A 27,930-nucleotide genomic window follows, 5' to 3' on the forward strand; every position below is an offset into this window, starting at 1 on the left:
TTCCATTCCCAAGAACAGTATTGGTCCTTTCCACTTCACTCTCCATGTCTTTGCTTGGGATTGGCTCTTGGTTTTGGTCAACAGCCCCTGGGAAAGCTAGAATGGGAGAGTCCCTCCTAGCTGTTAGGGAGGGGATCCAGATCATCCAAGAATGTGCTTGCTTTGAGTTGTGTGTGAGAGGACTGCCCTGCGGTGTCTGAGTAAGCTCTGCGGGTTAGCATGGTGGGAGTGGACTTGAAAGCAGAGGCCAGAATTCCGCTTGTCCTTCAGTCGCTGTAAAAGGAGGGTACTGAATAAACACTTGTGCCTGAAAAACTGGATTTCAGATATTTCCATCAGAAAACTTTAGATAAGGTCAAGGTAATTATTTTTTTCCTACAGACTTACTCCACTGTGAGTGACACAATAGTCTGATGTCTCTAGAGACTGTTGTGCCCCTGGACATTATTATGTGGATAATAAGATTAGCTTAAAAGCTTGGAGAAAGTCACTAAACTTGTATTTTCAGTGTGGGATAAATTTTTCTCAAACAGCATGCCTTTTCATAATTGATTGCATTTTTAAAAATGTCAGGCAGTGTCCTGCTAAGTTTATTGATGAATGCAATGGGTGATATCTAATATTAAGGAGAAAAAATAACACAGCATCTAACAAACGAATCACGCTTTTCTTTTAAATCTCCTCTTGTCATGGTCCATTTGAAGGATGTTGCAACACATCTTCGAGAATTAATATTACAGCTCACTGAGTATTTGTGAATGAGTAAGATGTCTGTCCTCTCGGCCAGCTCTTTAACAAGGGAGGATATTGCCAGGGCCAAACCTCCATGATGAAATTGTTTGGATGAGCTGCTCCTTTTGACTTTTGTAAAGAAGCCAAACTGTCAAATACCTTAACACTAAAAAGATTTATTGAGTTAAGCTGCAGTTGTGAAGTGTTTAGATAGCTCCTATCATCACCATTTGATCGGATATGTGCCCTACTGGGACTGATTGATCACTCAGTGCTGCTTGGTGGATAAGCGTGTGAACTGCACTGAGAGGTGCCGATTGAGCTGCCAAGGTGCTGTTACAGAAACTTGTGACAATTCCAGCATTAGGTGATCCTGTGCTATTATATAATGGATCTTTTGACTGTGGTGGTGGTGTTTGGTTGGTTTTTTTTGCAGTGTGGTTTTGTTGTTTGGGTTTCTTTGAGTTACGGGTGGGGCAAAAGAGTTAGTATCTTAACAGCTTTCTCAATTCATGCAGGTGTTGAGTTTGCCCAGCAAAATAAACAAACATGGCAAGTGACTTCTGTTTCGCTTTCCACTTCCATGTCTATATATAACTCCAGACCTGCAACATTCTGTTCTTGTGGATAAATGAATAATTAACAAAACACAAAGAAATACATGTGGATTAAATTAAGCACTTAATTTCTTCAGAATGTGGAGAGCCTTCCACAGCGTCCTGTGAAAACTCATGAGTCACATGAAATTATTTCAGGCAGTAATGTCAGCAGAAGTTCATCTTGGTGGATGCTGAAAGTGAGTTTCAATGTTATTTTAAAGAATGAAGGAAGAACAAACGGTAAGTTCCAAGGGATTGGTTATCTTCTGATCATGCTGGGTGAGGGAGACAAATGCCTCTGTTAATGTAGGCATAATCTGATGTTAACCTAAAACTTTATTTGTTCAGAATGTATGCTTTTCTTGCTGCATATTTTACAACACTTTGTCTTTGGTACCCATGGTCTTAAAGAAACTGCAACACTATTTTGCATCCCTTTACATTGAAGAGAAGAGCATGGTATGTTATTATTAGGGTCATCTGACAGCTCACACTACAATACTCCATTCTGAATTGCTTGCTGACTCTGATAAACTTTCATGCTGGAATTTGTGTTCCATACTATGTAAAACCTCGTAACGGCAAAGAAAAGCCAAAGCATTCTTCAAGTAAGGTTCCAAGAAAGTGTTATATTTATACTTTAAAAATAAAATACAGTAGTCTTTTCTTTGAATAAAACTAAGTTCTCTGTGTTATAGATGAGGGATTTGAAATTTGGCAGACTCAGTCTTCTGCTGCAAGGAATATCAGCTAAAAATAGGTGTATGGAAGAACTTCTGTAGACTAGACTGAAACCCATCAGGTCTGATTCTTTGAGTATGCCAGGGCATTTCATAGCTCTGACTGTTCACCAGTCTTTAGAGCCACTCCACCTACTTGAGCTGGGAGCTACAGGGTCAGGTCAGGTTTTGTGTACAATGTCTTTTTCCCTAGCATCCTGCCTGCCTACTTCTTAAAATTCATAGAACAGCTTGGGTTGGCAGGGAACTTTAAAGGTCATATAGTCCAACACACCCTGCAGTAAGCAGGGACATGTACAACTAGATCAGGCAGCTCAGAGCCTCATCTACACTGACCTTGAATGTTTCCAGGGATGGGGCATTTACCACCTCTCCAGGCAGCCTGTTCCTGGGTTTCACCACCATCATCAGAAAAAAGTTTCTTCCTTATATCTAGCCTGAACCTACTCCCTTTTAGTTTAAAACTGTTACCCCATGTCCTATTGCTACAGACCCTACTAAAAGTTTTGTCCCTATCTTTCTTGTAAGCTCTCTTTAAGAACTGGAAGTTTGCAATAAGGTCTCCCCAGAGCCTTCTCTTCTCCAGGATGAACAACCCCGGCTCTCTCGGCCTGTCCTCATAGGGGAGGTGCTCCAGCCCTCTGAGCATCTGTGTGGCCCTGCTCCGGACCTGCTCCAACAGGTTCATGTCTTTCCTGTATTGGGGGCCCCAGAGCTGAACGCAGTGCTGCAGGTGGGGTCTCACCACAGCCGAGTAGAGGGGGAGAATCCCCTCCTTCAGCCTGCTGCTGGCCACGCTTCTTTTGATGCAGCCCAGGACATGGTTGGCTTTCTGGGCTGTGAGCATGCATTGCCAGCTCATGTCCAGCTTTTCATTCACCAGCACCCCCAAGACCTTCTCTGCAGCGCTGCTCTCAATCCCTTCATCCCCTAACCTGTATTTGTACTTGGGATTGCCTTGACCCATGTGCAGGACCTTGTGCTTGGCCTTGTTGAACCTCAAAAAGTTCATATGGGCCTACTTCTCAAGCTTGTTCAGATCCATCTGGATGGCGTCCTGACCCTCAGGCGTGTCAACTGCACCACACAGCTTGGTGTCATTGGCAAGCTTGCTGAGCATTTACTTGATCCCACTATGTTATTGATGAAGATATTAAACAGTGCTGGTCCCAATACAGACCCCTGAGGGACACCACTTGTCACTAATCCCCATCTGGATGTTGAGCTGTTGACCACTACCGTCTGGATGCAGCCATCCAACCAGTTCTTCATCCACTGAACAGTCCACGCATCAAATCAATATCTCTCCAATTTAGAGACAAGGATGTTGTGGAGGACAGTGTCAAAGGCCTTACAGAAGACCACATAGATGACACCCATAGACCTTCCCTTATCCACTGATGTGGTCACTCCATCACAGAAGGGCACTAGGCTGGTCACACAAGACTTGCCCTTGGTAAGGTTATGCCGGCTGTATCAAATCACCTCCCTGTCCCCCGTGTGTTTTACATAGCTTCTAGGAGGATCTGTTCTATGATCTTCCCAGGCACAGAGGTGAAACTGACCGGTTGGTAGTTCCCAGGGTCCTCCTTTTCTACCCTCTTTAAAAATGGGTGCAATGTTTCCCATTTTCCAGTCACTGGGGATTTCAGCTGACCACCATGACTTTCCAAATACTATGGAGAGTGGCTTGGCAGCTATGCCAGTCAGTTCCCTCAGGACTCGGGGATGCATTCCATCAGGTCCCATAGACTTGGTATGTTTAGTTTCCTCAGTGGTAATGAACCTGATCTTCTCTTATGGTGGGAGGGACTTTTCTCCCCCCATCCCTGTCTTACAATCCACCCACTTGAGAGGTGTGGGAAGAGAGGTTGCCAGTGAAGACTTAAGAAAAAAGTTGTTTACCTCAGCCTTCTCCTTGTCTGTTGTTACCAGTGATTTCAAGTTGGTCTTTCCTTTCTGGGCAAAAGGGAGTGAGAGTTGTCTTTGAGAAGAGAAACAGATTAGATTAGCCTGTGGTGGAAGGGAAGGAGAGCTATAGACTAGGCAAGGAAATTGGATGGGTTAGGTAACAATTTGGTTAGATTTGGAAAGAGCTCTGTTGAGGAGGTGAGGACAGGGCAGAGACTAGTGCTGTGAAACAGCAGTGAGGAGGAGGAGTGAGCTGAGATACATGAAATACAGGCTTAAAGGGTTGGGTGGGAAGGTGATAGGGAGTCTCCTGAGCAAGAAAACCTGGATGGAGGGAGCAAAAGGCAAGGAGGATTTTCTTTTTGAAACAAACCAACCAGCCCCCCTGCCCCTCCTGGAAAAAAAACAAAACAAAACAAAAAAACCCAAACCACAAAAAAAACCCTCAAAAAAACCCCCAACAACCCCAAACCAGAAACAAACAAAACAAAAAACCCAGAACAAAAGAAATGTTGTAGTAGGGAGAGCACAGTGGGTTGAGAGGCACTTGAGCATTTAAGGCTGGTATCTATTTGAACAAGGAAATTTGGTAGAAGATTGGTGATCTTAGCTCAAATGAGGAGCAGAAAATGAGACCGAGCTAAGGGTAGAAAAGAGAGAGGGTAGGCAGAGGTGGCAGAAAACAAGGATTAATAAAGGAGCAGTATATAGTTGTATAGCTGTGCTATAGCCTGGAATGGGACCTTCGCCCCTCCTTTTATTGTTCTAAGTTTACAATTTATAGCAGAGCTTCCAATGAAAAAAACCTTTGTTAACCAGGTGTTTCCTCCCATCACCTCTGCTGCTCTTGTGCTTTTTGGCACAAAAACTTTTGCATTTAGTGTACTTACTACCAAGATCTGAGTATTGTATGCCTATGCCAACAACTGTCATCAGGGAGTCATTCCTCTCCTGTGTGACACTAACTGAAAGTGGATTAGCAAAGCCCCCTTGTGCAGAGCCTTTTGCCACGGGCTGTGTTTTGTCACAGCCTTTACTTTGCTATGGCCTACAGTAGACCGGAAACTCTACTACTGCTGTGAGGTTCCAAACAGCAGATATCTATGCAATAAAACCCCCTCTGTCTTGTTGATGTCTGTAAGTGTTTGGTACCATCAAGTATTTCTTGGAATGGACTGTCTGCTTATGGTTTACTTTCTAAATAACTCTGGCATATTTCATGTAGCTCCCTCCTTTGAAAAGCAAAGCCAAGCACTCGAGGATCAGGAAGTGCCAGAACAGAATGTGTCATATGGACTTAACTAAGCCTTCTAGCTTGTGTGTGTTACGACACTGTCTTTTATGAAGTGATCATATGCCTTTTTCTTGGTGCCAATCCTGCAACAGGAGGGCCTTTGCCATCTTAGGTGGCAATTTTACCACTCTTCTTGAGAGCATATGGGTTTGTAGATGACTCACTCCATAGCTTTTCTGCACCAAAGATCAAATGCTGCGAAAGCAAGTGACTACGAGAACTCCGCAGCCCTTTGAGGTAAATGGCATCTTTAAATTTACTTCAGTAGGCTTTAGAATAGGCTTCAAATTGAGACAAAATTTGGACTGGAACTTTTTGCTTCTCCAATGACTTAATTAATGGGAAGACATGTAGAAGAACTGCTTCAGTGCAGTTCCGTTAATTTTGGAAGCATGTTTGGGTTTTTTTCCAAACACTGAATAATACAAAACAAAGGGGTTTTTTTTCTGTTTCTTAAATATTTGTCTGGATGCTTCACTGTTCAAGTGTGTTCCTTGATGCAATTCATTAGATTAGGTGGAAAAACATCCCGAACAGTAAAGATTTATGTTCCAATCTAGTAATGCAATTTACAGTGTTGTAAAGGATTTAAAATTAGCTGGAAAATCAATTCCTTTTATAATCAAGGGAATTGCAAAGAACAAAGCATTTGGTAGTGCAAGCTGTGTGTAATTGTGATGGAAGGTTCGCAGTATTCAACCTTAGGATATCACTTGACAGCATTTTAAGGATCTTGGAAATCTGCATAGCTGTATTGCTTATCTTTTAATCAAAGAGTATTAATATGAAAGTCATAAAGTTTAATAAAAAAAACAGTTACTGAAAGCAAGTTTTTCCTCTGACGTGATTACTACTTCCATATGTATGTTGCAAATTTACTGTAAGGGTCTCATCTGCTTTCTTGGTGTGCAGCAGCTCTGCTAGGGATAATACTATCATATAGGTTGCTGGAACGCCTTGGTAAATGACAGAAAGCTCTGATCTGGAGAGCCACTGGAATCCTGTAGAAAGACTGGAAATGCCACTCTGTAGCCATAAAATGATTTTAACTGTGCAAATAGTTTTGAATGGATACTTCATGTAATGGATGTTTGTCTCTCCCTGTGTTTGCAGAATGTCCATGAAGAAGGTGGTAATGTGCTCAGTGCATTTGCTGTTCAATAAAATTTGAGTAGCAAACAGCATTCTTCAATAAATATTGATCTCCATTTTTATTACATACTTGTGACCTGTCAGCGGGTTGGCTGTCATCTTTCTGATTTGACCTTATATGACCAAAATCTCATGGAGAGAGGATTTTCTCTAAGTGGCGTAGAAAATGCCTCCTTTATTAAAGTTTTGACCCTTGTTGCTCTGAAGGGGAAACGTGGAGAGATTTCTTGCCTTTTTTGGGTAAAGATAGGTGGGCCTGGCTAAGTATGATCATCTATAGTAATCATCACTCTTTTTGGAGCAGCTGCAGACTTTGTGTAGGGAAGTTTACTGGGTACATTTGGTTCAGCAGTTCAGATCTACTTTCTTCTTTCTCTTGCCAGCTGAATGAATCCTATCTGAACTCAAAAAGCATCTGTTTGTGCTGGAGACAGAGAATGTTGGTGCCACACTGTGTGCATCCTCTGCATTCCACCTCTTGTCCATTAAATATCATTCTAGAGCAGCAGACTCAGCTTTCCATAGCTGGCAATAGGAGTGACATTGCAGTGCTGCCAAAAAGATTGGGAAGCTGGCCAAGGTGGAGATGGGACAGAAGGTCTGTGATAAGTTTGCCAAAGAAAAATAAAGGGAAAGTCAGAGGTAGACAGTTTTTTGAAAAGGGTTTTAATAAGAACTGCTGCTTACTGTAGGTTTTTTTTGAGGGGGAATGCTGGCTTCTGTCTTAAGGGTCTCAATTCTGCAGCATGTTAACTGTCTGAAGTCCCACTAAGGGGATCTTTAGGGGCAGGAACACCTTGCTGTGTTCATAACCAGTCTCTAATATGTCTATACCCTTCTTTTTCTCTGTTGTGGCTTTTATGGTCCTTCTTGACAGTGCTATTGCCACAGTGACAATACTTGTCCCACTAAACACTGTAGAATAATTGAGCTAAGGACATTAAAAGGTGCATTTTGGGTATTTTGTGCTTTTCTTGCACAAATACCTTTGGCAAAACACTGGCTGTATCAGAGCTAAGCTTCTGACTCTGGAGGTGACAGGATTTTGATTGTAGTCTGTGGGTTGGGTGTGGAACTCCCAACCACTCAAACCTCACTGTCACTCCAGAAGGGAAGCAGTTGGTCTGTTTTCATTATTGGCAAGATGTACCATATATTTATTTTCTAACCAAAGAGTACAACAGTACAGCTGCTGTGTTGACAGTAGAGGACAAAATGAGTATCCCAAATCTTACCCTTGAGACAGAACATTGGCTACTGGAAAAAGAGTAGCCCCTCCCCAATTTCACAGGACCTCTGTTCAGTCACAGTAACTATGCCTTTAGGCCTCATAATATCTGCTCTGAAGACATGAATTGTGTGTGGGTTTGCTTTGGGCCTTATTTTGAGGCAAATGGGAGAAGGGCTTTAGTCTTACCTTCTGTGGTTTGGAAAGACTGTCCTTTTTTGAATAGGTGGAGTCATCAGCTGCCGTGTTGATTATTTGGAGGTCACCTTTGGAGTCCTACAGGCAATAGATTGATAAATGAACTTCATTGCTTGGTGTGGGGACTGTGTTTTGACTTGGAATTAAGAATTTGTTGATCTAAGGCGGAGGTGTATAGGAAATCCTAAAGGTTGTTGTTTGGGTAAGCACAAACTGTTTGAGGGCAACATGCTGTGGCAGAAGTAAGTGCCCTGTGGAACTTGCCTTCCAGCTGAAGATATTTTCCCTTATTTTCAAATATACTTTGTAGAACAAATGTTTGCCTTGACTCCCCATGATTAGGAGGGAGACAGCTAGTCAGAGATGCTGCTTTCTCCCTCTGGGTCACTGGTAAACCTCATACAGGTGTATTTGTGGTATCCTTATAAGCAGACAGGGGTGTATAAACATTTGTGATCTTGCTGATTTGAGTGGTGGTAGGAACGAACTAGATAGGCACAAGTACATGCGAATAGTTTTAAAGTGCACAAGCTACCGGTAATATGTAGCTTCCATTTTCCACCATGAATAGCATTACCCAAATGTTTAAGTCATGGTGCTATATCAAACCAGACTTAATTATCTGAAGAATTTACCTGCCTCTGTGTGGTTTGACCTTGAATGACAGCTGTGTAAGATGGGATGTTCTTAGGTAAAGGAAAATAAAAGAGAAATCTTGCAATTAGAAGGCATATTGTGTGCAGAGATAGAAAGATGTAAAGAAGTGTAACAGTGAAGAATGCATTAATGGTTTCCCCAGTCTGGACTTCTAACAGCACCAGACAAGGCTAGAAGCGGGACCACTCCATCCTCATTAACAAACAGGGAAGGTGAGGAACAGTGTGGTCTTTGAATTATTTGCTGTTCGGGGATGTCAGGTTCTCGGCCATGCAGAGATGTGTGGTTCATAGCTGAGGTGCAGTTTGGCATTCTGCATCAGGGTAGTTTAAATCAGCTTACACTTTGGGTAGCCTCTTTTAGCCTCTTAGAACAAAATGCATTGTACTATTTAAATACAAAGAAGTACTCAGTTTCTCTTGATAGCAGGTCCTGATTTTGCTGATGCAGAGATAAGTACTTGTCAGTTCAGTACCAGGCAAGACAAGGTCAGACAACTGGCAAAGCCAGGCTAGATTGAAATGGTTTCTCCTTTCCTGTAAACACCTGGGTTTGTTCTCATATAAGCTAACGGACTGCTGGTTGTTAGTTAAGGAATGCGATTTTACACATTGATATTTGTACGCACTGTTGTGTTTCTGTATTGCAAATGAAAAAGACATTGGAACGACAGAACGGGGCTGAGTTCTTCCTGCTTGGGGTCTCTGGTGTGTCAGCTTAGGAGTTTTTAGCTTGTGGGTCCTTGAGGGGCAATATAAAAGGTTCCTTGCCTTTAGATTGTTATAAATGAATATAATTTATATCAATATAAATGAATAAAAAAACTACTCCAAATGGTATTGCCTAAATAAAATTATTTTCATGACAAAAATTGAAATGTTTGAGTAGCCAGGTGAGTAATGAAATTATATTTGGGCAAAATAGTTTGGATTTTCATGTAGTCAGAGGAAAAGCGTGATTTTTTTTTTTTTGCCTTTTTACGTTGAACTAAGCTTAATGCAATCAGAAATATGATTTAAAAAAAAAAAAGCTTAAAGCTGTTTTTGAGGAAGCATTTTCCACTTTTTTTTGACAGGAAACTTCTGTGTGATCTTCTCTTTCTAAGTAGTTTCTAAGTATTACTTCTCTGTGGATGGGGAGAACAAAATTAAGTTTTGATGTCTTGGGGCTTTTATCTTGCTGTTAGGGAGTTTGAGGCTATTGTTTCAAAAAGAACATGAAACAGAGAAGAAATTTCAAAGATAAGAAATCAAAGATGAGAATATCAGAGATAAGGCTATAGAAAATACAACTTCTGCGCTGAGCTGACATTTAGATTATTGCTTTAACTACTAAGGAAAGACAAGGCCAGCATCTGTCAGGCATGCAGGTTCCAGCAAAGTTAAAAGTTACAACCTATATGGCAAATAAGGAAACCATGATATTGTTGACAAACTAAGAGCCTTTATTAGAGTCTGTATCAATAAGTTTGTTTCCAAACTTCCTTTGTCTTTCCTAGACAAGTTTATATAACAGGCAGATTCAAAGTGTTTTCACTTTGAAGATCATGTTTAAGCTAAGACAGTAATTTTTCTAGCAAATGGCTAATTTTCATGCATTAAGAAATACTAATTGTAAAGGGCAGCCTATAGATAAGCTGAGGAAACAAGGAAGATTAATACTCTTAAAATTGCACAGCAATTTTAGTTAAATTTTTAATTTTAAAATACTGCAGAGAGAAATTACAACCCATTTTGAACAATTGGAAGGTGAAAGTAACTTTAAATATTTAATTTTCTCAGTGCAGTCTTTGATTGAACAAAATTCCGAGGGGGGAAAAATCTCCAGATACCATTTGTCTGAGTTCAAATGTATTCAGTGACTGAAAGAAGTTATTCACAAATCCAAAAAGACCAACTAGTGAGAGATAAAGTTTTAAACAGTCCTCCCTATTTATCACTGTCTTCTGCTAAGCTACCTTTCTACTCAGAAACTTCATTGTAACAACCAGACTAAACTTGCGTTAATTTGTTTTACCTTTCTTGAGTGTCCCTTAAAGGAATGCATGGGAAGTACTACACCCCCATAAAAGATGTATTATTAGTTACTCTGTAGGCAATGTGTTAATGAGATGTTCGAGAGCTTGCAGTTTTGTTCATAGGATTTGACCAGCCAAAGCTGTCATGCATTGCAAATGGCTTTCTGTAAAGTCATTTATGGATGCAGCTCCCAGTTGGTATATGTTGTTTGATTGATTGTAACTATGGTCTTCTAAAGCCTGTCTTCTGCCTGTAACATGCAGGAAGTGGCAATGAGCTTTCTCCTTCTTTGTCCTAAATTGCTGTAACTGAGTTAAGCAGCCCTTCTGATACATGCCAGTTAAGTCAGTGAATTCACAGGGAGTCCTGGAAGGATCTGAGAACAAGCTTTGTTCAGTATTAAGAGAGAAGGTCAAAGGGATGTGGTCTTAGTGCTGTCATCAGAGAAGATGAAGCCAGGTTCTTTGTGGAGGGTCAGTGTTAGGATGAGTAGCAACAGGCACATGTTGCAACAAGGAAACACAATAAATTATTCAGTGAGATAGTGGTCAAATGCTGGAATAGAGGCCCAGAGAGGCTGTGGGATCGCTGTCCTTGAAGACAGTCAGAACTCACCTGGACTGGACCTGCTTTGAGCTAGGGATTAGAAATAAAGACCCCCAGAGGTCCCTTTCAACCTATATTATTCTTACCAGACAATTTGTCTGCATTAACTGTATGAAAGACCCAGTGCAATTTCACTTTAGTAATACCGTATCTTGTCAGATGTCAAAGTGTCAGTGACTGAAAATTAAAGAGCTCCTTTGTGATATCATTGTCTCTCATGATGTAGGTATATTCAAACTGTACTGAAATTTTTCTTAGGCAACCCATCGCGCGTATAAGCATAATCTTGGCAGAAGCCTGAGGTGGAAAAGACAGTCATAGATTACTTACCACAGAGGAAAGAACACAGCTGCTCAGAGGCCGAAAAAGGGGAGGAATGGAGAAAGCAAGCTGAAACTTTGTATCTGAAGTAGTAGCTAAGTGAGAAATGCTGCAGTAATAATTTGACTGAAACAGTTTTCTTAAAACATTGCAAAATGCCCATGTTCCTGAAAAGGGGAAAATTAAGACCCAGCACAGGGTAATTCAGGTAGGAAATGCACTTTCAGGCCAGGCTTTCGACCTTACGGTTAAAATCTCATGAGAAGAATTGGAGTTTTCCTCCACTAAGTATTAAAAATTTGTCCATGCTATTTCTACCTTCAATTAAATTAATGTTCAAGATGTCTCTCTTTATGTGCTTCATTTACTAGCATATTACACAGGTGAATAATTTGAAGAATTCTTCAGTGAAATATAGAAATAATTTTCATGTAATGTCAGCAAATTAACATCTTTCTTTGATGTATTACTCTAACTTAATATCCCAGCTCAGTCTTTGTTGATGTGTTTACTCCAAAGTTGAAGCAATTTGGAACACTAAATGGTATGACTGCATTTCATCTCATTACAGGCTTAGTGCAACAGCAGTCAAGCACCTGGTGAATGTATAACCCAATTTTTGTACAGGGCAGGAATTATAGGTAAAATTTGCATTCTGGCTCCAGAGCATAATGTCATGCATCATTCACTGGACCAGATCTGAATTGCTGTAGTGTTTGTAACTGGCAGACAGTGCTTATGACTGAAACAGCACAATGCTTTTAAAAGGATATTATCTTTTCAGAATGTCTTAAAACTTTTGAGTACATCTTTTCCATAGGTATCCACAGCTGGATTTGATACCACAGATCTGTATGAAGAAGCATGTAAAGATCTGCCACTGAGACATTGATATTGTGAGGACATATGTTTACTATAAGCTATGTTCGTTCTCCAGCGTTCATTTGTATGGTTTGTTTGTTTGTTCTTTTCCTCTCCAAGCACTTTTACCTATGGGGACTGCTGGCACTAGACAAGAAAATAAAAAAGTCTTCTGCTAGTTAAGAGGAACAAGAATTATGATCTTGGGTTCCATACTCACAAAAGCCTGTCAAATCTCATTCATCTGGAGTTCCCTTACACTTGTGTAGCTGGAGCATGAGCATGTTTACGCGTTAAAACAAGTAGTTACATAAAATTTTGACAATATAATTTTTAAAAAGTTATGAAAAAATATCTCACACTGTTGGACCTATTTGTACTGGATCAATGCAGATCGCGGTTAAGACACGGATAAACACAGACTACATATTAAGTGTCTTGTATAGTTGGAGTATTGTCTGTTGGTACAGTTGTGTTTTAGTTACTGTCAACATGCATATTCCTAACTCTAAAACTAGGTAGGTATAGAGCCTGATGGCTGTGCTTTTAAAGTTAAAATCCAGATATAAATACTTGAACAGTGAAGACATTGCTTTGTGCGCTAAGCAACGATCAGGTTGTAGTGTGTTCTAGATTTTGCGTTTTCTTTAGTTCTTGGCAGTTTTTGTGGATACTTGGAACACAGCTTAGTTATCACCACTCCTTTTTGGCATCATGGGATATCTACTGAGTCTTCTCTGTGGGCTTCTACTTTTCCATGCTTTTAGGAAATATTAATCTCTCCATAAGCATAAAGAGTTTGACCAGGCTTGTTTTGATGTTTCTGTCCCTTGGTGATGAGGCAGAGAACATCACAATACAAGTTCTTGTCAGTCAAATGCAGCTAGTGTGGAGGGAATGACAGGCACAACCAGATGTTGCAGTCTAGCTTCACACCTTTATTTTTACCAAAAACTCTGTAGCATCACTTTTGAGCAAAGTGCTGACAGCTTTTTTATTTAGGCTTATAAAACTTGCAACTATTTTGGTATTTCAAAGAAACCATAATATTGAACACCTACTTAAGCTATGCTCAAGTGAAATGCTTGTTTTCTTTCTACTGCTGCAATTTACCCTTAGGGCGAAGATTGTAATCTTCTGAGTTCTTCCACCCACCACGTAAAGTGGACTATTAAGTCATGGTGACCCTGCTTTGCTATTCCTTATCTATATAATCTCCTTGATGCTTTGCAGCTGTCTCTTAATAAACAATGTAAGAGAGTTGATAAATTTCTCTTTGGAGAGAAATCATGTTCAGCAGAGGGCAGGTGGGGGAGAGAATAATTTCGTTTTCATTTCATCTTATCATTTTCACAGGTTTGGAGAGGAAGCCCAGGGATGCCTTAAAACTTCTAATTCATACAGCGCTTAGGTAATTTGACCAGACCTATTGTGAAGTGGAAACCTATGGGTGGGACTTCAATACCACCCTCTTCTGTCTCTTCTTCACTGAGTGGCATCACTGCTGACTCGACTCACTGGCATTGTTTTCTCTCTGTAATTTTAACTAGCAGCTGCAGTGGGTGGTTCATTTGCATAAATTTGTCCTTTAAAGACAGATGAATATAGGTGAAGCTCTGTGCAACATGTGTCCAGATCTTAGGGGTATTGCCTGCCTAATGTGAACTTCATTAAATGCTCTCCTACCAGGCAGTGATGTCAAGATCAGCAGGTTTTATGCTGTTCTTTGTGTGTGGCGGTTGGTAGTAGGATTTCCATCAATACTGATGATACGAGTCCTTATTTTTTGGTATACGTTATTTAGGAACTGAGAACCCCTTCCCTCCATCTTCAAACTCTGTAGTAACTGGCAGAGCTGAATTGTGTTATCCTTTTGTTGTCAGTATATGCTAACGAAGACTGATGGTGACTTGCAGATTTCGCAAGGAAGGCATAACTCCTGTGTATGCTCTTAGGTTCCTTTTTTGAAAAGTTTAAGAGACAATCTTGTGTCAAAGAAAGTTTTGTAAAAGACATTCCAAGTATCTTACTACTCATCTGTGTTAGCTGACAACAAAGATGTTTCTCATGTCCCAACAATTCCTGAGGGAGAGAAACATTTGAAAACTCTTGGTGGCTTGGATCCTTAAAGCTTTTTTTCAAAAGTGATGTTAAGCCAAAGCCTTGGCACTGTGACAGGAGGAAGTAGCTCCATTATAACACTGTTGACAAAGCTTTGTTGCTTCCAGAGCCCAGGTTAGGATATATGTGAGACTACGCTGTGTCTTGACACATTAGGACCCAGCTTTGGTGGCTCACTATTCCTGTGGAGCATGGACTTGCCAGCAGAGGAATGGTGAGGCAGCGGCACCAGCAGTACATTTGGCACAGATAGGAGCTTTTGCTGACAAGCATGCTGCAATTATTTTTTTAATCATTTTTTGATACCAAAACCAGCTACCGGCTTCTTCAGAGACTGAGTCTATCATGGTATGGGGGTACTGTGATTGCAGAGCACTTCCAAAGTGGGTTAGGATATAGCTCCACAGAGGAAGGTCAGACTAAGCTAGTAGAAATGAATCTAGGAAAGAACTGAACACTTGCTGTATAATTTGGCTGGCAGAGCTGCCAAAAATCCTTTAGGATTTTCTGGTGCCTTCAGTTGGAGCTGCAATGTCATTGTATCCCTTGCTGATTTAGTTGAGGCAGTAGAAGTGTGTTCTTGGCCTAAGTCACATGGGTGACACTTCAAACATTTGATCAAGGATCTTGAAAAGAAAATAGTAAGTAAATGACAAGAAGGAAGAAAAGCTCATGCTCTGAATTAAAATAGTGGTACAAGCCCCATCTGTTGTCATTGAACCTCTGCTGCAAAGGAAGTGAACTCAGGACTGGCTGTAGTGATCAGCCAAAGCTGGCCATTGCCGACCAGCCCCCTGAGGGTGGGCAGGCTGCTCTTTGTGCATCAGAGCCCTGAGAGGGCACAGAGCTTCTGGTTGTTGCTGAGAAAGGGATCAAGCATGTTGGGGGAGCATATGAAGTGAGAGAGCAACTGCCTGTGGCAGTATCAGTTTCTCCCTTTCTTCTGCCTACCTGACAGGACAACTTGACTTTAAAGCTCTGTCCCAGTTTTGGGCTCAGCATGGCCCCAAGAACATTCCTGTGTAGTAGATAAATTCAGTTTTTCTCACACTGCTAAGAAGCCCTAAGCCAACTTATAGTAAGTACACCTTCAGGTTCCATTGCAAATCCAGAAATTAAATGCTGAATGGGAAGTGTGTCCTCACTGTTGTTCTTAATGTGCCTATCTTTGGATTAGCAGCAGAAAGAAGCTTCTCTTGTAGGATCATTTTTATGCTCCAGGAAAAGCCGTTATGGCCATCTGTTGAGGAAAACGAGCAGTCTGCAATATGTTACATCTGTAAATGGATAAACTCTTCCAAGCATTACATGTGTTTATATACATACTTTGGTGTAATTGAGTATAACTGAGGAATACAATTTGCTGCTTCATTTCCAAGTAACAAGCAATAGGACAAGAGGAAATGGCCTCAAGTTGCACCAGGAGAGGTTTAGTCTGGATATTAGGAAAAATTTCTTCACCAAAAGGGTTGTCAAGCACTGGAACAGGCTGCCCAGGGAAGCAGTGGAGTCACTGTCCCTGGAGGTATTTATGACATGTAGATGTGGTGCTTAGGGACATGGTAGACTTGGCAGCACTATGTTAACTGTTGGACTTGATCTTAAAGGTCTTTCCAACTTAAACAAATCTATGATTCTATGATTTCCCTGCAGCTGGTAGCCAGTGTGCTTTTGATAGTGGGTAACTGTCATTTCAAATGTATTTTTTATATGTCTATATGATAATGCAAGAATTAACACAGTAGACTCTTAATCTTTCTTGTTCAGAACTGGCTAATTATTTGAACAATTATTTTGGCTCATATGTCTTCTGAAGGCTCTCAGCTGGATTTATTTGATAGCAGAATTGTGATTTCTACACCTTGGAGTGCTGGGACTATTTGATTTTGTTCCAGGCTTATCTTTCTCTGAAGTGTAGTGGAATATCAGTTAAACCTTAATTATTTAAGATTCTCGGATAAGTAACTATATTGTAAGGCTTCTTGTTAAGACAAACCCTGTTTTATTTTTCCTTTAATACCTAACTGGGAGAACCGATTTTAAAAAAGCAGCAAACATATCCTCAGAGTGAATAGAGGGTTTTTTCCAGTGTTTTATTTGGTATATTACATAGTACAAGCAGCAAACTAGAATGGCAAAGCTAAGATAATTGTAACGGATTTTAGTGATAAGCAGTCAAGTGTCACATGCTAATAGCTTTGAAGTTGTTGATTCAAGATATTCAATTACATTAGTGTGATTTACTATGCTTACATTTCACTTACATTCACAAACCACACATGGTGTGTGTATATTAGGTTATTTTTTTGTGTGAAACTCCTCAGTATGGTGTTTGAAGTGGATTCAATAGTCCTGAGGTTTTCTGTGTATCAGTGCCTAGTCTCTGCGCTTACAGCTACCTATGCTTCAGGTATCTCAACAATAATACTGCTGACTCCTTGAGATTCGATAGCCAAACCCTCAGGCAAATCATTTACTTGTTTGGCAGCCTGAATTTTACTGGGCTTTCATGTTGTGCAGTCCTGCTTGTAAACCCTCAGCTCATGGAGTCATGTTATAGAGCAACCTGAACTTTGCTGGTATTTCTTTCCTTTGCTTTTAAAATACATTTTAAACTTTTATAGTTATGAGAAAGTGCTGTAGAACATCAGTTCTAACAGCTTTGCAAATGGAAGTGAAATTAAGAACGAACCCAGTTTCTTTAATATTTTCTTAGATAAAATATGCTGTTTTCACAATTGGGAAGAGCAACACCGGGACTGTTTAATGTTTTTAAACATTGGCAGCATCGAGTTCTAAGTGAAGGATTTGGACAGGCACATTTAAGAAACAAGACTGTGGATAAGAGGACAATTATGGGCCTAGCTGTTCCAGTGTGTCAGCCTATAGAGGAGTCAGTCTGTTTTCTCCCTGGCTTCTATGCTGTTCCCAATAAAATATATTCTGTTATCCTGTTAAGATGCCATGCTGTCTTAGAAGGTGTCATTTTATAAACAGTGCAAAATATGCACCCTCGGTCCAAAAGCCTGTAAGCTAGCCTTGCTGCAGGAAAGGCAGACTCCTTGTGACTGGTGCAAATCCAGTGAACATGACTTTGCTTAATTCTGTGAAAAATCTTTGCTGCTTGCCCACTAAAAAACATCAGTACTGCTTTCCAGTAGTGGAGGATCTTCTTGTCTGCATTTATCCATAGGTAAGTTATTTTGGTCTCTTAATTTGTTCAGTCTCCTGTCTTTCCTATTAATGATTTTTAAGATGTCTCTTCTACATATTACAACATTGCAAGCGGGAAGACAGTGGGAGCTTTGTAAAGTATGAGGTGACTGATGGCATTAGTTAGCTACATGCTAAAGGAACAAGGGAGAATCTTAGATATGTACTTCTAGTAGAGGGTAATGGAATATATGTATTTTAACTGCTGACTTTTACAGATGGTTTGTATTGCATCAAGTGAGTCTGCCTGCAATGGGGACTACTCAGAGCATCCAGAACTGGGCACATTCAAGCATCTCCCAGTGCTCCAGTTATTGTGGGGCTTTCCCCTCCCTTAATTGAAATGGAATTATTTGTATAGGTGCAGCACGCTTGTACAGTGTTCTGTCATACATTATGTGTCTCAATTTCTTTTTGGTAATTTGCTCTGTGGTAATGAGTCCTTTTGAACTGTCAATGTGTGTATAGTTCCATTTACACTGCTGGCACTTTGTTCTGAACCTTCTCCCCTCCTGTCCAAATAAATTGCTTACACTATCAGATCTGTCTTACTGTTCACAATAATAGTACTGCTCTGGATTCTCCAGATCCTCCTTCGTTACTGAGTTTATTGCTCATTTTGCAAAGGGTTCTTTCAAACTTCAGTAGGTATAACTTTAAATAATCCCTGTTAATTGTTGTATGAGTCAGAGAATGAAAGGGAAGGAGGAAAAAATATTTTTAATTGCACAAACTATCCTGTGGAAGGGTCTAGATAACCTGTTGATTTCTTGTTATATAGTAATTTATATTCAAATTAATTTTGATAGCTGGCATTTTGCCTGTATTACCTGTGAATGTTTAAACTTCTGTAGCAATTTATAATGTAGTTGATGTTGACCAGAACAGTATTTTAATACTGATAGGAGGAGTCTTGTGCAGTGATAAGAGATACAGTCAGGAGTCTGGGAGTGTGGTTAAGGATAAGTAATTGAATGACCATGTTTAAAGATAGTATTGATTGTTTGTGAGTAGTAAGTTTCCAGATGATAGGGAAAAATCAGAGACAAACCTCTCTAATACCCAGTTTGGAGTTTTAGAAAGTAGGCATTCTTTATTTTCGGCGTTGGATGCACGGGGAATAAGTTCCACGCAATGTGCATACCGACTCTGTTCACTGTTTATGTGGCAGATCTATACATATTAATGACATTTCTGAAAAACTGTTAGCATATTCATTACAGTTCCAAGAACTGCTTATCATATCTACACTCTTACCACGCATGTGTGGCCTTATGGTTTGAGGGTCCTCTGGTGGTGGTTTTGGGACATCTTCATCCTCTTCTTTGTCATCTTCCTCCTCTTATCCTTTTCATGACCTTCTCTTCTTCTGGCCCTGTTTCACCACTCTTGGCTCATGTCTCTGTTTCAGACCGGTTCTTATCTACTTAATAGATAAACTATATGATGCACTGTTCTACTAGTAGCTAAACTACATAATACAGTGTTGTACACTTCAGCTATGTCATGGATACATCAGTTGCAACGTTTACAGTTACGCATACTGGCAAAGTTCCCCTAGTATCGCAGAGATGCACAGAGAAAGGCTAAGAGGCAGTGGTCACAGCTGCAACAAGGATTAGTAATAAGGAAAAAAATAGTTCATAGTGAGGTTGGTCAAACGATGTAACAGGGGTTACAGAAAACCCTATGCTATGAAAATGCTACAGTGAGAAAAAAATTCTGCTATACGGAGGAACTGGAGGGCAATGAATATCAGCTGTTGTGGCTGATCACTGGTTTCCAATCACTCATATACACTTGTAATAAAGATAGGTCTGCTTTCTCTACTATCACTCTGGGCTCCGCCTTCAGTCCTGGGCCAGCCAGGTGTCTTAGCAAGTTCCTCGTTACGTACATGGAATATTAATTTAATCAACTTGCTGAATCTCCAGTCACAATGAATTCTCATCTTTCTTCATTTGTACAAAGCTTATTTGCCAACCATGCAGCTGAATGAGAAGGAATGGGCTTGCTTTTTACAGCCAAGGAAGCCTTGATGCCAACAACTGATAGAGTAATTCAGTGAGACTGGGAATTCCAAATTGTGTAGTTTCCTAAAGAAAAATTATTGCTTATCTCAATTAGTATCATTTCCTGAAGGGGTCTGTGGCCTACATTCTGCTGGAGCTCAACAGGTAACTAAACAGAAGAACCTTTTAAAACTTTTATTCCTGAACACCCAAAGTAATTTCATCTTTTTCTATAAATCTTGCCCTTACTGTATTTTGTGTAGCTTGGTCTTGCGTCATAATGTGAGATAGGAGAGAAGCACATGAAATCCTCAAGGCCTGAGAAATGCACATTTGAAGCCAATGAATAAGTTTAGTGGCATTTGGGTCAGGCCCCAAGAGGTGGTTCTGAAGCATTTGAACCCTCTGTGCCTGATGATTATTTTTCAGTACTGTGTTGTCAAATGATAAAATACACTGGGAGAAGACAGGATTGCTTGGGGTGCTATATTACTCAGCTGCCCACTCTATTGAAATCAGTGGGACATTTTCTCACTGACTTCTGTGGATCTCAAAGTAAACCCTATAAAAAGTAAATACTTTCACAATGGCATTTTGTTTAATCAGATTCTGCTTGTCACTTAAAGCTAGTGATTTCACCCCAAAATGAATACGACTATTTAGACTTTGATTTTGCCGGAGTTATAACATAAGTTGAGAATCTAGAACAGAATTAGAGGAAACAATTTTCCTAGTGCTACAGGATCACTTTTCTTAATCATGTAGAAAAATGAGTTTCCATCTGGTTCAAACTGTGGAGCGCTAACTTTTTTCCAGGAGAAGTTGGTAGTCTGAGTTTTAAGAATTTTAAGCTGCTAACTGTAGACTTGGTTTTCATATTTTTATTAGACTCTAAGCCCTGGAAGATCCAGAAACTGTAGGTTCAAAGCTTTCCGTCTAGAGAGTTCAGCTGCTCCTGTCTTGAATGCTAAATTTCTGTCCTGTATGGAGGTATAAGTAAGTAGGGAGCACTTAATGCTACAACATCTAGTGCTTTTAGGTCTTTCCCTCTTTTGGAGGTGCTTATCCACAACTCTTATTTCAGATAACTACCATTAGTATTTCCCACTGCATGCACATACTTGTAAACAACATTTACCTCTCCAGGAGTAGAGTCTTGCTGTTTATTTTTGCAGAAGCAGACAGATGCTCTTGGTTCATTTTCATTTCATGACCACAGTGCCAATAAAAGAAATGGTTCAGACACAGCCCTCAACAAATGGTGATGGGGAACCTGCAACTCCCAAATTCATTTGCATGTACTTTGGGCTGGAGTACAAGTTTCAGAATAGTAGGCCCTGTTTCCAAATGCAGAGCACACTGGTTACTCCTTTTAATCTCAGCATCTTTCTTCTTCCCTACTCATTTATTACCTGAACTGACGGTAAGGCTGAGTGTGCATGTTTCCCTGATTCTTTGCAAGGTGCTGTGGAGAAGCAAACTTCTTATACTTCACCCAGACAACTTGAAGAAAAGCTTTTTGGAGATTTTTTTTTTTGTGTGTGTGTGTAGGACAGCAAAATGGCAGTGTGGACACGAGAGAAAATTTGAAATCTGAATTCAGATAACATCTTAGAGTTATTTCATGAATCTAAGGAGCCCAGTTACAACTTTGCAGTGAGGTTCTCTAAAGCCCTCTGTGGATCGTATTTTGTAACAAGGTAGATTGATTGTGTGAGCTGAATTAAAGGCTTTTAGATCTCGATGAGAGGCATGTACTGTTTCTATTTCACCTCAGAGTTCCTTACTTTCGTAGGCACTAGATGGCTAAACATTTTTAAGCCATTCAGTCTCTCTGAGAGAAGAAAGACTAGCTAGCAAACGTGTAATACTGGTTTTCAGTGTAATCCAGTTATCTAGCCAGGCCAGACTTCTGGACTTCCATGCTATTACTTTTAATGCAGTATCTACACATAGGAGCTTTTGTAGTGCTAGTTACCAGAAATGCTGGGCTCATGTCTGTCTTCTGATTTTCTACATGATTTTGGAGCCAAGGGGCCCAAAGCATTGATTAGTATCCATCTGTGCTAAGCACATGAAAAACAGATCACAAAGGAAATCTGTAAACTAAGAAGTTTACAATTTGGTTGTCTCCTGCTTAGTCACAGAGTACTAGAGGTTGGAAAGGACCTCTGCAGATCATCTATTCTAAAACTCTGCTCAAAGCAGGTTGCTCAGGTTTGGGTGTCTCCACCCAAACACCCAAACCTGTTGCTCAGGAACACTCAGACAAGGTTTGTGTGTCTCCAGGGATGGAGTCGCCGCAAGTTCTCTGAGCAGCTTGTTCCAGTATTCAACCAACCTTACAGCAGAAAGTTTCCATTTGTTTAATCAGAATTTTCAGTATTTCAGTTTGTGCCAATTGCCTGTTGTCCTATCACTGGGCCCTGCTGAGAAGATTTTGGCTTCATGTTCTTTATTCCCCCCCATCAGGAATTTACACACATCAGATCCCTCTGAGCCATGAATCTCTTAAAAAAATGTCAGAAGAGCACATTAATCTCTACTAAATAAGCTCTAAGTATGGTAGACATAGAATATTTTTGGGACAGTGGAACCGTCTTCCAAGGTCCTCACTTTTTCTTTGTATTCCATAGGGTACATGGTGCTATCAAGGTCTTTCACACCTTTTTTTTTTTTCTTTGGCTTGGGTTTTTTTGTTAACATAGTATATGCTTCAGTTTCAGCACAGTGTACTTCAAATTTTGTCCAGTTGGTACTGCCTTCTTCCTTGCTATTTCACCATGGAGAGGTGAAACCATAAGGCCTGGTCTTGCTTCCTTGTTCTGTGCAGTCTAGCACTGGCTAAGAAGTTTGTGTGGGAAGTGTATGATGATACACTGTTTTCCTCAGAAATGAAAAAGAACGTATGCAGCAATGAACTGGAAACTTCAGTAGTATGTGACTTATCACTTAGTTCACTTCCTTATCTACAGTGTCACTTTCCTCTCACAGAAACAGATCTTATTCAGTGAACGTTAAAGCCACATGGACATTGAAGAAATAATGAGGTTATAATGAAGTGAAGAAGGAAGAGTTTGCAGCAATGAAAAATGAGCAATTTATTCTTCCATGTGCATAGTTAATTGACAAAATACTTCTTACGCAATCTACCTCATCTATATTTACGTAAAATAATACTTTTTTTAGCCACCTTCAGTAGACTCAGAATCTATTTTCCAGGCTGCCAGCTTCCTGGTAACATGACATCAGTACAACAGCCCAAGCTGGTGATTATACTAAAAGAAGAATATAATGGGACAAAAGAATAAGACTATGGCTTGTTGTAATAGTTGTAGTGATAAAAAGAAATGTAATTTTATACTTGCCTGCTGTTCTGAAAAACCAGTGTATAATTATTGTGGGAGGAGGAAAAATACATCTCTCCCCCTCACTCTGCTACTTTTTCCCCTTCTCTTTAGTGTTGAAATCATCCAGTTTAATTAAATCACCAACCCATTTCTGCACAATGGATGACATTTCATTAATGATGTAAGATGTGCATGAGAGAGAATTAACCCAATTTTCAAATGGATTTCAATTTGGAAAGGGCAGCATGTAAAAATGTCTTGTAAATGTGTGGGATGAGCTTGTTGAGCAGCTTTCTGAAGGAGACTGGATTATAAAATGATGAATAATTAGATAACAGTCTCTTCTCCACCTCAATTTCTGTGTCTTTTCATAATCCCAGTTAATGGAAACTTGGGTACCTGACATCATATATCAGAGACATATCAGTAATAGAATGAAAAAACAGACTTGTGATGACTGCTAGCAAAATACATATACATACAATCTTCTCTGTAATTTTTAGCTAAATAGACTTCAGTGGCTTTGTCAAAGTTACCACCACCTTAAACTGTTCTCTTTTTGGAAAAAAAGCAACAAAAAGAAGAAAACTAGTCTCCCAATCATTGTTTTGAATCATCACTTTGGGTAGTCCAGATACTTATTGTCATGCTTAGTTGAGGTGGCAAGTCCTTCTTGCATGCAGATCATTGCTTCTCAGGTTATGGTTTTATCAGAGTAGTTCCGATTAGGCTAGAGTCCAGTTCCCCCTCCTTGGCATTGCTTTCAAGGTAGGACTGTGATCTTTGCTATCACTGACCCGAATTGACCCAGCACAAAATGTTGTTCCCTACCCTGTAAAAGACTGTGAGAACTGAGATGTGCTTGTCTATTTTCAGCGTTAAGAGTCTTAGCTAAAAATGTATGAGAAGCTAAACTAGTGCATAGGAATAGACTGTGTAGAAGTTGAGTATGCTCCTTGGGCTTTGTAACATAGCTTAATGTCATTATGTTATTTTACCATGTTTGTTTAGTTTTGCTTTTTTCCCCAGTCATGTTTCTTTCCTGGGGGTGAATCCAAGGAAACATAGTTTAGCTGGCAGCATTTACAGGTCAGGTGACTGCGAAGGGCTGAAGGAGGCTGTTTTGATCTTAGGATGTCAGGCACTATGGTTGTGTCGCGGCTTATGTTTCGAGAAGCCTGTTTTACTGTAAGGAAAACGTCCACAGAGCCTGAGCTAGAGATGGTAGTTAGAGCCCATCTGCACTCGGTTCACTTACAAACATCTCGAAACCAGAAGGCTGGGTTTTTGCAGCAGATCAGTGGTCATATAGTAAGTTGCTGTATAGAGCTGAAGAATTCTAAGTTGTTAACGAGCTTTTCTCTCATCTGCAAGGAGAGCAGATCATCCCCATCATCATTCAGGCTTACCTTCCTTAAGTTTATCTGTATGTATTCAAGGTCCTCACTGTACTGCCAACTGTTCTTACGCTGAATTTAGAAATACCTTTCTAATTTTGCCTTTATAATTCATAGGAAAGTTGGATATTCTGAAGGTGTGGCTTTGTGAGTTTTGGTTTTATTTTTAACTTCACAGAGCAAGCAGCTGCATGGTACTTAGTTGCCAGCTGGGGTTAAACCACGAGAACTGTGTAACAACAAGATTTGCCAGCATAAATATCCTGCCTTTCTGCTTGGGATGTCAGTCTTGACTACTTGCTTAGGAATGGGGTGGTGGGGTGGTGGTGTAATCTTCTGCAGTAATGTGGAAATAGAGAGTGAAATGTATTTGGGAATTTAAGGTTGATATGAAAGGGGCCTTCTATGGCATTTACGTTAAAAGTTTCTGTAAGATAAACCACTTGCTTTTTAGATGGAGTATAGAGAAATAAAGGCAGATTGAAGGAGTGCTTAACAAATTTAATTTAGCCTTGTTACTGGAATAAGGTGTTATCTGAAGAAATTCAGAGTTGCCATCCTGTCTATCCTTTGGCAAGGACAGAACTGGAAGTAGAGGTCTCAGTTCACTCCCAGAGTTCAGGGGCATGGTGGAAAATTTAATTCTGAGCTTGACTTATTTCTAAACATACAAGACGGTGTATTTCTTTCTTCTACAGGTACTCCTTTGATTTTATTTCCCCTCTTACTTTGGACCTCATTCACAGTTATGGGGTCCCATTGGCTAGTAGAATATTGTGTTGGCTTCTGCATGGGAGGACAGACTGTACCATGCGTGCACTGTTCATAATGGACTTTTTGTCTCTTTCAGATAAAGGAATGAAGAAGATGAGCAACATCTACGAATCAGCAGCCAATACCCTGGGAATTTTTAACAGCCCATGCCTGACTAAAGTGGAGCTGCGAGTTGCATGCAAAGGCATATCAGACAGGGATGCCCTCTCAAAACCAGATCCCTGTGTCATACTTAAAATGCAGTCACATGGCCAGTGGTTTGAGGTGAGTGTTTAATAGAATAAAAATTCTTCTGATGCTTTAGGACAGTATAGACAAAGTGAGGCAAAATACAAATAGCAGGAACAATAAAGAGAAGAAGCAATTTGAAGCATGTGGCATAATCGTGTAAGAGTGAAGGGAGATTTTTCCATTAACTCTAACACAATTTGAATCAGACTCTTAATGACACTTTGAACTTCTCTTTGGAGTCTAGATTAAAAATGAAGATGAATAAAGAATGAAGCATCATAAAACTTTTCCCTTTAGGCCCTCTTGTTTCATAAAAGCTGTATAATATCAGAGGTAATGATAGTGACCATCATGTATTCCAATCTAAAGAAGAAAAATGTTGTGAAAGAGAGGAGTATTTATTACTAGTTTGCAAGGAATTTGGTGACAGAGTAGCTTGATTTGCAAATTTTGAGTGTTACAGTTGGATTGCAGGTTTGATTAATATCCCACTTTGTGTTATTTTACCTAATCTTAGAAACCATTTCATAGATAATGGAAACGGGATGTCTTAGAGGCATGCAAATTGTAAATAAAGAACATTAGAATGGAATGTAATATTTTAAATGATATCTTGTAGGTTATTTTACTTACAAGTTACACTTGAGTGTTTGTGATTAATCAGGCTGTAATAGGTGTGAGTTTTAATGGAAAGTATGTGTGAGAAAATTAGGAATGTATTAAATCCAGTTCATTTTGAGTAAGCATTCATCCCTCTGTTTTCGACATTTTAGCATTCAGATTAAGATTGTGTTATCTTTCAGAAGATAAAAATGATAATAACTGTGAACATATGCAGAAAGCAAAGTCTCAAATTCATGAGTGTTTTAATTTAGCGTTTTCAGCCAAGTTTGTCAGACTTTGGGAGTTTTGTTCCAGTTATTCCAATTGTGTGGTTTTGACCTATGGACCTCTGGAAATATTCCAGTGCAGGGTCAGTAGCAGCATAGCACAGTTAAGGATTTTTTGGTGGTATTTTTCCTCTTTTCTTAGTTCAATGCTGTGGAACTGTTAGATAGGTGCCTGGTAGGAAACCAGTTTATAAGTAGAAAAAAAACTCACAATTGTCCTAGTGCTGCAAAAATCAGTGTCTTCATGTAATTGAAATTTAAGGTGATGTAATAGCCCCCTAAAAGGTAATTCTAGCTAGTCATGTAGAAAAGAGAATTTAGCTGCACTGTATGTAATCACTCAAATAGTAGAAATTAAACAAGCAGTGGATTAAAGGTCAAAATAAATGAAACACTCTTGTTTGGAAAGGAAAGACTGAAATCTTTTGCGCCATTTCAATGAGTGCATTTCACATGGTCTGTCTGTGGCCAGTTACGAGCAGGGTAAGCAACTTTAAATTATATATTCTTATGTTGTAATGGAGATTGCTTTTATTTGATGTGGTTTTTAATTTGGAAAGTGATTGTCTGAATAGAGTAATTCTTGCAGAACAGATCTGCTTGCTGATATGATTCTCATCTTATGTCAGTTGCTGCTACTGTATAATGAAAGTCCAGGGTATTCATTTTAGTATGAACAAAAAGTTTTTATTAGTTCATGTTCCTATCAGTGCAGCAGAGCTAATACAGCTCTGACATGAGCCTTTTCCTATTCTGGCCAGCACATTCTCAACAGAATTTTTAATCAAGTTCCAGTTGCTGAGCTAAATTAATCAGAGTCACTCAGGTATACCTGAAGACATAATTTGGCTGCAAGGATCTTCTGCTGATGACAATCAATGATCCAGTAAGACCTGAGATGGCAGGCAGACTAGTAATTGAAAAAAAAAAAATATCTAGTTACCAGTGAAGTGAGTATATTCAACATAGAAATCACTAAATGGCAACCCAAAGTGGAGTGGAACTGAAGAGGTTTGCATCTATGGATTTGGTGATTTCATTAACTTGTCTTGAATGTCCAGGTACCTTAAACCCCTTGGAGGCTGGATGTCTCCAAACAGGCTGTAGCAAAATCTAGTATTACTGAAACATGCATACTGGTCACATTCTGATTGTGTGAAGGATTTACGAACATGGAGCACAAGCTGTGGTCTGTATATGGTCGTGCTCTTGCAAATAGGTGCTTTTGAAATGCATGGAAGGTACTGAGGGCTGACTGCATAGCTCCTGCTAGGCCAGCTGCAGCTGAAGCTGGTGGGCTTAGGCTGATGGGATTGCATTGTAGGTGCAATTATAGATGGTAGGACATGATGGCCTCAGTCTATGTATGCAGACAATCTGTGCAAGTGAGAAATCTGTGCATATTTGTCTTTGGCAAAGTTTTGGTAACACATGTCAGCCTGTCACTTAGGAGAAATTTTCTTTCTCTCTCTCTTTCTCTCTCTCTTTCGCTCTCTCTTTCGCTCTCTCTTTCGCTCTCTCTCTTTCGCTCTCGCTCTTTCGCTCTCGCTCTTTCGCTCTCGCTCTTTCGCTCTCGCTCTTTCGCTCTCGCTCTTTCGCTCTTTCGCTCTTTCCAGTTCTGCAGT

General features: G+C 39.9%; 1 protein-coding gene across 1 annotated transcript in view; it reads left to right on the plus strand.

Moving 5' to 3' along the window:
• The window catches only part of CPNE4 (copine 4), a 244,413-nt gene that overhangs the window by 23,301 nt on the left and 193,182 nt on the right, over positions 1 to 27,930 (plus strand). Inside the window, exon 2 of the mRNA XM_040592437.1 lies at positions 25,261 to 25,448. Coding sequence (XP_040448371.1) covers positions 25,269 to 25,448 — 180 coding nt within the window. The 5' untranslated portion in view covers positions 25,261 to 25,268. The remainder of the gene's footprint in view (positions 1 to 25,260; positions 25,449 to 27,930) is intronic.

Source organism: Falco naumanni, chromosome 4, assembly GCF_017639655.2.
Source record: "Falco naumanni isolate bFalNau1 chromosome 4, bFalNau1.pat, whole genome shotgun sequence".
NCBI classification, from domain to species: domain Eukaryota; kingdom Metazoa; phylum Chordata; class Aves; order Falconiformes; family Falconidae; genus Falco; species Falco naumanni.